Source organism: Maniola hyperantus, chromosome 8 (assembly GCF_902806685.2).
Source record: "Maniola hyperantus chromosome 8, iAphHyp1.2, whole genome shotgun sequence".
In the NCBI taxonomy this organism is placed as follows: Eukaryota; Metazoa; Arthropoda; class Insecta; order Lepidoptera; family Nymphalidae; genus Maniola; species Maniola hyperantus.
Genome location: NC_048543.1, coordinates 3768113 through 3780823, shown reverse-complemented (window position 1 = coordinate 3780823; position 12711 = coordinate 3768113). Strand labels below are relative to the sequence as shown.

Below are 12711 nucleotides of genomic sequence, written 5' to 3'. Positions count from 1 at the left end.
GTAGGTAGGTCTTATAGCAGACATTCGGGGAAAAATCTGAAAACCGTGAATTTGTGGTTACATCACACAAAAAAATTAAATTGTGGTCATGAACTAATAATTAGTATTTTCAATTTTCGAAGTAAGATAACTATATCAAGTGGGGTATCATATGAAAGGTCTTCACCTGTGCAATCTAAAACAGATTTTTATTTATTTTTATGCATCATAGTTTTTGAATTATCGTGCAAAATGTCGAAAAAAACGACTAGTAGGTACGGAACCCTCGTTGCGCGAGCCTGACTCGCACTTGGCCGGTTTTTTTTGTGAAGTAGGTAACCACAAATTCACAGTTTTCGGATTTATTCCTTTACTTGTGCTATTAAGACCTACAGTAGTACCCTATAGGTTTTCTTGACAGACACGACGGATAGACGGACAGATAGACACACAGACAGACAACAAAGTGATCCTATAAGGATTCCTTTTTCCTTTTAAGGTACGGAATCCTAAAAATTACCCAATGTTTCGTACGTCCGTCACTTTCGCTAACGTTTCCCTGAGCGCGCAAATTTCGGCGCGGCCTATATTCCGGCGCGTGTATCGGTGACGTCACGCGTTCACTGACTCTGCGATAACTGTTATTTGTGTAATGAATAAACCGATGAGTGGCAACACGTGCGCCCGCGCACTCGTTTTTGCAATGTCCATTCTCACAATAGATACACACATAAAAATTGCAACGATACGCATACGATATCAGTATTTTGTTTGTTGGTTTGTTGGTTTGTCCTTCAATCACGTCGCAACGGAGCAACGGATTGACGTGATTTTTTGCATTGGTATAGTCAAAGACCTGGAGAGTGACATAGGCTATTTTTTATCCCGGAAAACCAAATACATAGTTCCCGAGGGATTGTTAAAAACCTTAATACACGCGGGCGTCGGCTAGTTTTAAAATATCGTCAGCTGTAATTCTTTACCTCAAATTTTAAAGATTAGTAGATCAGTAGTTATCAATTATTATAATAATACCTATTATCATCATCGTTCATCACTTGCCAATTATTATCATCATCGTTCATCACTTGCCATGCCATGGGATGAATCACAAAATCGTAATCAACTTGTCTATGGACAAAATTAAGTTAAACTGAACAGACTTCTTGTCCGAATCAGTGCAGTGGGCTCCACTAACTAGCCATTAAACTCATTTGACATTGCCTGGTTCTAGATTGCTGCTTCAATAAGTGGCATTAGAATAATTTCACGTAGAAAAGCTTCAATGCATTAAAAATAAATGTCAAATGAGCTCGGTGGCTACCATTCAGTAGGTTTAGAAATGATAAAATTCCAATCCGCTGCCGGGAATCGAACCCGGCACCTCCCACTAAGACCACTGCGCCAGGGAGGTCGTCAAACCCTGCCCTGTTCTAACGTGATACATTAGAGCAAGGCAGTAGCAGATGATGTGCATCAGAGTCTCGAAGTAGAGACTAACGTACCCATAGTTGAAACATTCATTTTACAAATACATATAATGATAATATTAAATTACTGTAAGAAATGATTAGCTTTAACTGCAACGGATGGCCTTGTGCGTGCCTTAAATGATGAAACCGAACCAAACTCGAACAATGATGATTAATTTAATTTTTGATTAATAAATAATTATTATATTATAATTATTATATTATTATATTCAGTGTTGATCACTGAGTTACCGAATCACCCTTGAGGTGTCGTGATTATATCGAACGCACTTCTAGCTACATCGAGCATGCTGAAGATATGCGATGGTGTTGAAATCGTTATCGTGTCGTAGTCGTTGAGTGTAAAACTAATGTTTATATTTGTTCAGTGGAAAGGACCTTTGTCACTTTGTTTAACAATCGATACAGAAGCGATTATTTTTTGTTTGTCGATTTGTCCATCAATCACACCGCAACAGAGCAATGGTTTGACGTGATTTTTTGCATGGGTATAGTTAAATACCTGGAAAATTACATAGGCTACTTTTTATCCCGGAATATCAAAGAGTTCCTATGGGATTTCTAAAAAAATCCACGTAGACGGAGTCGCAGGCATCAGCTAGTTATAATACATACCTAATTTTTATAAAAGAATATTAGCCTTGATAGAATATTAGACTAATATTCCCCTTTTCCCTCCAACTAAGCGAAAATCTTGTGTTTGAAGTAGGTACCTACGACAATATAGTGCAACGGGTAGGGTTTGAACCACCAACCTTTCGGAATTCAGTCCGCTCCTTAACCGTTGAGCTATTGAGGATAAAATATCATTCACAGTATTTGTCAAATATTTTAAAAGAGCAACCGCCGAGTTTCTTGCTGGTTCTTCTCGGTAGGAAAGCCATTCCGAACCAGTGGTAGATGCATCCGACTATTCGTAAGTACTTGTAAAAGTTTATACGAATAAAAAAGATTTTTATTTTATTTATTTATTTATTTAGTAGAGAAGAGCTGTCAGTTTTGCGTAATCAAATGAATCGTGGAGAGATAGCTGTAATCGTCGATAAGGTCATGTCCGGGATCTGTGGCAATTGCACTCGACGTTAGTTGTTTGCACTGTCGATGTCGTGCTATATTTGCAGCTGATATCTGGTTCGCAGTTGACCATTTTGCCCTTGTGTATTATATTATGTATAACTAGCTTATGCTCGCGACTTCGTCCGCGTGGACTGCACAAATTTCAAACCCCTATTTCACCCCCTTAAGGGTTGGATTTTCAAAAATCTTTTCTTAGCGGATGCGTACGTTATAATAGCTATCTGCATGCCAAATTTCAGCCCGATCCGTCCAGTAGTTTGAGCTGTGCGTTGATAGATCACTCCGTCAGTCAGTCAGTCAATCAGTCAGTCAGTCACTCGGTCACCTTTTCCTCTTATTGATTTCCTTTTGCCCTAAAAAATGAAAAATAAGCAAAATCTTTCATTGTCATGAATTTGCGTATTCGTGACGTCACTCATAATCGTATACCTACTCTGATAAGACAAAGGTAAGGCTGAGACTCCCTAAGGTTACTTACAAGGACACTTTCGACTTCTTCGACCTAGCAAATTTCCGGTATAGTACCTATACCTAGATAGGTAAGTATAAATTATTTTGATACGTCTACGCATAATAATATACAGTTTACCTTAAAATATACTGATATAAAAATATACATATCTGTATAAAAAATCACTGTTAGTAATTGCGTAACTTTTGACAGACTTGACTTCTGACAGTATATTTAGGTAGGTACTTATACTTACCTATATACCTATTTGAGAGACGCAGGAAAACTACCATTTTCTAAACAGGTATTTACGCACCTTGTCAGTTCGTCAGCTATAGAGTTTTTAATGGATTTTATAACTTTAGTATTTATGCAATCGATTCCGGAACTGGTATTAACATCTAATTTATTTATTATTTCAATGATTTCTTTTGTTGTAGTAAAATTTAATTTACTGAGGCCAAAATTAGGATTAATATCGGTAGGTGTTGAATTAGTATAAATTTTGTTATCATGGTAGGTACTTTGTGACGTACCTACCTAATCATAACTGATTATCAATGATTTTATCAATTAGGTAATGTCATTTCAATGATTTTTGAACATATTTTTAACGTTGATAGCTGTATTTCAAAGTGCAAACTCCACACTAAAAAATATAAGTAGCTTTTATTTGTGTGACTGCTCTAAGTGAAGTTATAATTATGTTTTCTTTTTTTCAGAAAAGTATTCTCTTCTTTCCAGGAAATGTCCCTCCGGAATAAACTATAAAAGTTTGATATATGAATACTTAATATAACTAATAATGAGCTGTTTGTAGGAACTTTACCACAAGGTTGGCACGACACTAGCACGTCTTGTTCGCACTAATAAAGTACTTGCCGTGTAAATGCCCATAAATTATTATCATTGTATTGAATTGTATTGTAGTTTGTAGTGCAAAGGTTAAGGTGGTCGCATACCACGAGGCTACGCGCAAGAGGCGCAAATAAAAAGACGAATGCATTTTTGACAGACATCACACACCTTTGAGTGCATTGTGGAGAACTCTCAGGCAAGCAAGTTTCCTCGCGATATTTTCTTTCGTCATTAAAGCATTAAACCAAGTAATATATTTTAATAGCTTAAAACGTACATAGCTCCGAAAAGTTAGAGGTGCGTGCCCGGAATCAAACCCGTACCCCTCGATTAGGAGGCCGATGTCGTCTTAATCACTAGGCTATCACCGCTTTATAGGCTATAGCATAACAAAATATTTACCATTGCACCGTGGTTGGCGGTACAATATATATATATATATATATATATATATATATATATATGCGGGTCACCTGATGTTAAGTGATTACCGCCGCCCATGAACATTTGCAGCACCAGAGGAGCCGCCGATGCGTTGGCCGGCCTTTATATACTTAATATACTCTATCACACGCATTTTCAAGGTGTAATATTGTCACTTTGAGTCAGCCAATCACGGCAGTGGCCAATATATTGCGTGACACACAATACGACTTACAAACCAATCATGATTCTGTTGCGATTTTTACATCATGGTAATTTGCGACCTCTATTTTCGAATGACAAATTGTCAGAAACGCGTCGTCTATGTTTTGTCATTCATTGATCACTTGCGGCCCCGTTGGTACTACGCCTCTTGCAGTCATGTGCGATCACATTAAATGCCTATACAGTATGATACATTAGTGTATTGAAGTGCAATAGAATATCAAATTTAATTGTCATATCAAATTCGCTCGCGATCCTATCCGGTATTCATGTGGACTTTAAACTGTAGATTATCTTTAATGGATTTAATAGCATGCTCGACGCATAACTATTGCGATGCCTAGGTACCTATACCTATTACATGTCTTTAGCACAACAACCAACAACGCGATCGCATGCGGTAGCGAAAATATTAATTATATCTTTATGTATTGACTATTAGCGTCAATAAGCGTTATAAGCTGTGGTAGCCTAGTGGTTAGGACGTCCGCCTTCCAATCGGAGGTCGGGAGTTCGATCCCGGGCACACACCTCTAACTTTCGGCGTTATGTGCGTTTTAATTAATTAAATATCACTTGCTTTAACGGTGAAGGAAAACATCGTGAGGAAACCTGCATGCCTGAGAGTTCTCCATAACGTTCTCAATGGTGTGTGAAGTCTGCCAATCCGCACTTGGCCAGCGTGGTAGACTATGGCCAAACCCTTCTCAATGTGAGAGGAGACCCGGGCTCTGTAGTGAGCCAGCGATGGGTTGATCATGATGATGATTAGCGTCATACATTCATATTATTATTGGCGTAAGGCAGACTGGTCAGTGGTCATATTTGGATGGTGGCCATTTTGAAATTTTTATTGTAAAAGCGCGGGAAATACACAATGACTGATAATTTCAACTCTCTATCTATAGCGATTCATGAGATACAGCACGCTGACAGACAGACGGTCGAAATGCGAAGGCTTAGTAATATGGTAATAGGGTCCCGTTGGCACCCTTCGGTACAGAACCATAATAATTCTATCATACTTAGACCGTTATCATAAAAATATTTTGCGGGTCATTTTAAATACAAAACAATAAAAACATATTCCTGCCGAAAAAATTAATTACTTATCTAAAAGATAAACCGTAAAATGTAGGCCATAATATTTTTATTTAACAAAAATGTACCTATGTAGGTATTTGTAGTACCGAAATTGTGAAATCAGCTTCTGTTTCAGTAGTGATGAAATATGATGCTAAATTAGTGTTGAAATTATTATAGTCCACGCATGATTAGGGTTACCAAGTCTTTGCAAATTCAATTTACTTATGTAGGACACGCATATATTTAAGTAGGCATTACAAAGAGGTAAAGTTTGTAAGTATGTTTGTAGGAAGAAATTTCCTACAAACAAACTTACAAACTAAAAATATTCTATATAAATATGATTATTCTCTCTATAACACAGACTCCCACTATAAGGATTTAAAAAAATCCAATGAGATCTTTAAAAATTTAATACCCTAACAAAAAATCCGTAGCTCTGTTACGGCGTGATTGAAGAACAAAGCAACAAACAAACACATTTCCGAATGTATATACCTATAATATTAGGATTAATAAAATGTATTCCTAGTAGCTTAAGTTTTAAGTTAATGATATACATTCAAGAAGTGTACCTACAATTTTGAAAAAGTAAATACTTGCTTAATATAAATTTTGTATTTAACTACCTTATGCCCGCGACTTCGTCCGCGTGGACTACACAAATTTCAAACCACTATTTTATACACTAAAGGCGGGTACAGATTGCTGTAACGTAACATGCAATGTAACACGCAATGAAAGAATTTACCGTCCACATTGTCGCAATGTAACATGCAATGTAACAAAATTCCCATAGTGTGGACGCCTTGCGCGCACGAACCGTGCACAGTACGCGCACGAACAGAGCATTTCAACTCGTGCGCGCCGCGATCCACCATTTGTCGGTTTTTCGCCGAACACAAAGGGGCGCGCAGCGCGCACAAAGATGCGAGTACGTACGTGCTCAGATCGTGCGCACGCTGCGTCCACACTTATGAAATGCTCCTTTCATGTTACATTGCATGTTACGTTACAGCAGTCTGTACCCGGCTTTAGGGGTTGAATTTTCAAAAATCCTTTCTAAACGGATGCCTACGTCATAATAGCATGCCAAATTTCAGCCCTATCCGTCCAGTGGTTTGAGCTGTGCGTTGATAGATCATTCAGTCAGTTAGTCAGTCAGTCACCTTTTCCTTTTATATAAACATATAGATAAAATATATTTAATTAATGAGTGTACTTGACTTGGTAACGTTTAACTCGCTCCAAGTTGAACACACTTTACATTAGAACTAGGTTACGAACAACGAAGAGTATAATTTTACCAGATGCTCAAATGAAAGCAACCATGATAGATAGATAAACCTAGGTATGCAATTATGTATGCAATTTGCATGCAATTTCACCTCATAATAAGATAGCCGCAGCTTAGAGTAAAAGTTAAGATACCTACTTATTAGGTATACTATTCATCAGAAAAAAACTCATATCTGCGATTCTGCGTGGATTTACGTTTTTTTAATGAACCCATTGAAACAAATTAGATTGTTACTCTCTAAAATATGTTAATTTAACTTTACGATTTGGGTGAAAATTATCTATATAATTAAAAGGAAAAGCTGACTGACTGACTGGCAGATCTATCAACGCACAGCTCAAACTAACTATCGGACGGATCGGGTTGGAATTTTCTTAAAAGATTAAGGACAAGATCTTGATTTACAGATCTGCATATCTGAGAGTGCTCCCCGATGTTCTCGAGATGTGTGAAGTCTGCTAATCCACACTAACTGACTGACTGATTGATCTATCAACGCATATACTGATCGGACTGAATGCATGCAATGCAGATAGCTATTATGACGCAAACATCCGCTAAGAAAGGATTTTTGAAAGTTCAACCCCTAAACAGGTAAAATATGAGTTTCAAAATTTGTGTAGTCCACGCGGACGAAGACGCAGGAATAAGCTAGTAAAAATATAAGTACATTATTAGTTGAATAAGAACTTTGCTCGCTCAACTAGAAGTTTTAATGCCCTTGGCCTGAGTGCAAATAAAGCCATCTAGGTCGCACAATATGATAGATTCTACTCTAAACTATTTATTCGATTCAATATTATGATGCTCTCCCAGTGCAGCGCAGCCTAGTGGAAAAACCGGCCAAGTGCGAGTCAGGCTCGCGCATTGAGGGTTCCGTACTACAGTCGTATTTTTCCGAAATTTTGCAAGATAATTCAAAAACTATAATGCATAAAAATAAGTAAAAATCTGTTTTAGAATGCACAGGTGAAGACTTTTCATATGATATCCCACTTGATATAGTTATCTTACATTGAAAACACTAATTATTAGTTCATGACCACAATTTCATTTTTTTGTGTGATGTAACCACAAATTCACGGTTTTCAGATTTTTCCCAGAATGTCTGCTATAAGACCTACCTACTTGCCTAATTTCATGATTCTAGGTCAACCCTGTAGGTTTCTTGACAGACCGACAGACAGACAGTCAGACAGACAGGCAACAAAGTGATCCTATAAGGGTTCCGTTTTTCCTTTTGACGTACGGAACCCAAAAAATGATGCGCCTTGCAAGAACTCTGGTTCTGAACTGAAGAACCGAGTCCAATTCCCGAGTGTCCAAATTAAAAACGATGTTATATTTGGTCAACAAAAGTTCACGTCTATGTTTGGATCAAATGATAATATTCTACTAATACTTATATTTTTTAATCATACTTAGATAAGTACAAAAAATTCCCACGCGATTTTGAAAAAATATAAAAATACCTTACCCCGGACTTCCCCACGGAACAGGGAGTCACCTACTGAAATTATGAGTCAGATACCTTGATCCGTAAAAAATGATTCCTAGTTACGACACAAATACATAATTACAGAATACATAATTACAGAATTGTGCTAACATTATACAGTTCATATTAGATATCTACTTTGTAAATATTTTTTTATCTTATCATATAGTAAGCATGTATCATTCTTAACATAATTTCAACAAATAGAGCTCATAATAATATAATATGTAAAGGATTTAATTGATAGTATCTGACTCTTTAATTGTATTGAATATTGTAGATATAATATATGTATACTTTATGCTTAGTAATAGTGATATAGTTTAAGTTTAGTCTTGTGTATGTTTAGTTGTATCTTTAATTTTAGTTGTTCTAAGAATTTTTCAAATACAAAATATTTAATTGAGCGAGAGTTGTGATCATTGTGATGCTAGATACTCGTAGAATGTCTACGCCGTAGTAGACACGTGAAATAGGCGAGCTACGTCACAGGCTACGTGCTTTCTCGGGAGAAGCGCGATATCTTCTCATGTGGCGCGGGCCTATCCTATTTTATTATGTACAGCGGCGAACTAAATTCAAAATCGCAATCTATAATATGTAATATTTTTTTAATATTAGAAACTCGGGTGCTTTGAAAAAGACCGGCGGGTCACAACAAATTCGGTAACCATCACGGATATGGATTTTGTTGGATTCAAAGGATAGCGGGTAACTCTCTGAAGCCAAATATAGAGTGGTTGCTATAAATATTTATGGCACCTAAAACACGAGTAATCGTTACCAAAAATTACATGATAATGGATATAGTTGGTGATTATTTAGAATGTAACTACTAGTTGTGCTCATGCAAACTGTGTAAGGACTGATCACGATTTGGTTGCGTTTTGGAGCTCCGTCACACCTAGGTAGGTACTTGGTAATGTTATTGACTTGAAATTATGAATAGTTTTCACATCATTGAACATCATTCTAAAAGAAAGAGTTATTAAGTATTCAATAAAAATGTTATTATCATACTAAATAATATCTGTCCCGGCTGTACTCACGTGTTAAGTCGACGTTAGCCCGACTAGTTTCGAACCCATCCGGGGTCCTTTTTCAAGGGAGTCAAAACCGCGGCGCGTGCGCGAACGTGCTCACTAAACTTGAAAAAGGACCCCGGATGGGTTTGAAACTAGTCGGGCTAACGTCGACTTAACACGTCAGTACAGCCGGGACAGATATTATTTAGAATGGAAATCACTCACGGTAGTTTAAACGTTATTATCATAGTTGCAAAGGGAGCCCGATTTTAACACTTTACAAGAAAAAACTAAGTCTCTAATGGAGTGGACCACAGTGGCCCCACTGTGCGAATGTTTCGAGTTAGGGCGAGTTTGGCGAAAGTTCGGAAAACGGCAAATCTTTTAGCCAGTTGCCAGTGTAGTCACCACATTCTTGATTCAGCGAATGTTTTAGGGTGAGATCTATAGAGCACACTCTGACTTTGCTTAGACTAAAGACAGTTAAAACAAGACAGATTTATATCTCTCACACAATTCTGTCTCGTTTTAACTCAATTTTAAGTCTGAGCAAAGTCAAAGTGCGTTCTATAAATCTCAGTCAGCTCTGTCTCGTTACTTACTTTAAACATATATATCTTACACCGACTTTACTCACGTATTTCGTCGACGTTAGCCCGACTAGTTTCAAATTCATCCGGGGTCCTTTTTCACCGGGACTCATTTCGAGCACGCCTCGCGGTTGAGACTGAAACTAGTTGGGCTAACGTCGACGAAAGACGTGAATAAAGCCGGTGTAAGATATATGTATAATGGAAATCAGTCACGATACTTAGTTTAAACGCTTAAATTACTTTTCGCAAATCAAACCTCTACAAAAATACTTACGTAAGTATTCACGGTCCCCAATAAAAGGGGTTTGTTCTTAAGACGGTAGATTAAACAAATAATTAACAGTAATTTAGTATGTATTACATTAAATCTATGTGAACAGTATGATAATAATTACTAATTAGCATGTTGTTTACAACATTATGTGAATTAGTAGGTACCTAATTAGCTAATAAATTCTAATCCTATTTAGTAGTACCTCGCTTCATTAACCCGGTCGCGTCCTTTATTCTTTGTTGTTATTTTAATTTTGTTTGCTTGTTTTTTTAATTGAAACTGATTTAGGACGGTTTGTATGTAAGTCTTTGAAACCGTGTGGCTTTGAAATTTCTTATTTATCATCATCATCATGATCAACCCATCACCGGCTCACTACAGAGCACAGGTCTCCTCTCAGAGTGAGAAGGGTTTTGGCCATAGTCTACCACGCTGGCCAAGTGCGGATTGGCAGACTTCACACACCTTTGAGAACATTATGGAGAACTCTCAGGCATGCAGGTTTCCTCACGATGTTTTCCTTCACCGTTAAAGCAAGTGATATTTTAATTACATAAAAACGCACATAACTCCGAAAAGTTAGAGGTGCGTGCCCGGGATCGAACCCCCGACCCCCGATTGGAAGGCGGACGTCCTAACCACTAGGCTACCACAGCTTAAATTGAAATTTCTTATTATTAGTATCGATTATATCTCACAAACCACAGACACCGATATTAGTTTCTAGAACGTGACGAGCAAAATGACGAAAATCAAGTCACTTCTAAAATAGGTCGTCAATCGTAGGTCCAGTGTAGTTGTAGGTATTAGCTGTCAGTGGTTTTTTATTTATCTACTTGTAGATAAATAAATAGGTAAAAGGTGCCAACGTGGGTTCTAGTTTCATTCGATAACGTATCTTTTGTATTATCTGGTAATTACGAATTATTATCAAACTTGAATAATTGTTGTGAACCTCATTTTAATTCTTAGGAGTATTTTTTTAATATTGTGTAATTCAATATGGGTGATAATTCATTTAAATTTATTTTATACAAAAAGTGCTTGACATTGGTCTTGTTAACTTGAAGTTAACTTAGGTACTTGTTTACAAACTTTCTTTTTCTAAGTTTCCGATAATAGCTCCTATGCCGTATGATTTGTCAATGTTACCTTATTTTTTTTTTTTTTAATATTAAATATTTAAAAAAATTACTTGGGGATATAAGTACCTACCTACAATCTACATAATATAATTTTTTTTAAAAGAATATAAGCCATGTAAATGACTTATATTCCCCTTTCCTCTCCAACTATTAGCGTCAGGCTTGTGCTAGGAGTAGGTACGACAATAGTGCAATACGGGCGGGGTTTGAACCGTCGACCTTTCGGTTTTCAGTCCACTCCTTTACCGCTTGAGCTATTGAGGCTCTCCTATTGAGCTATTTATGTGATATGTAAACTAATTATAACTGACTTAAGCTATGAATAGGAAAAAAGTTATGACTAGTCAGGCTAAGCAAGCTATAAATATGAACAAACAGAAAAAAAAAGCTTTTGCGTGCGAGCTTTTTAAAAATCCCGCGGGAACCCTTTGTTCTACCGGGATAGGAATTTCTAGTCCATGTGTTTTTCCAGGTAATATTAAACTCCGTTTATAAGTATATACTGTAATGAATATGACGAAATGAAGTACCAATACAAGTAATTTAAAAGTTTTAAAAACCTCCGACTGCGGTTTGCGCTGCATCTTTTTCTGTCCGCACATTAAAGCGCATTAAACCCGCCATTCTTATTTTTTAAGAACTTTATGTACCCAGTTACACTCGCGCCATGAAGACGAATCTAATAACGTATCATTTATTAAAATTAGTTGAGCCGTTGAGTAGTTACGAGTGGACATAGGACGGACATACACCTACGTCCTATATACAGGTCAAAACATAAACCTCCTTTTGGGCTTCGCCGCTGTCGGGCAACAAAGAGATTCACTTTCGGGTTTATCATACATAGTAAGTATATGAGTAATAATGGATGTCTAAAACAAGAGATAAGAAGAAATGTATCGAACAAGCCTACGTCACAAAAGAAAAACGGTGTAAACAATACCTTTGTTTATCCCGAGTGACACAGTGTATGTGACGTTTGAAAACTGGATGTCAACCGGTTCCCTCGAAGGTATCCGGGAGAGACCAGAGCCTGGTGCCTGGACCGGAGTGAGGGCCTGAGACGGGCCTGGGGCTATCACGGCCTGAGATCTCCCGGCTTCATCAGTCTTAAAAGAAACACTGCTTTCCACAATTTGAGCTCCCGCGAGCATCATTTTTCCGGCGTTCCCTTTCCAATTTTAAAATGCGCGCGAAATTTTCGCGTTTCTCGTTTAAATTCGCGCGCGTGTTACGTTGTACGCGGCGCGCGATCGAGTGCGCGTGCGCCGCCCGGTCGGCTAT

At 37.4% G+C, this 12711-nt stretch overlaps 1 protein-coding gene across 1 annotated transcript in view; it reads right to left on the bottom strand.

Moving 5' to 3' along the window:
• LOC117984280 (ATP-binding cassette subfamily G member 4) overlaps positions 1 to 12711 on the bottom strand; it is a 27956-nt gene extending 15245 nt beyond the window's left edge. The window contains exon 1 of the mRNA XM_034970903.2: positions 12371 to 12711. Coding sequence (XP_034826794.1) covers positions 12371 to 12584 — 214 coding nt within the window. The 5' untranslated portion in view covers positions 12585 to 12711. The remainder of the gene's footprint in view (positions 1 to 12370) is intronic.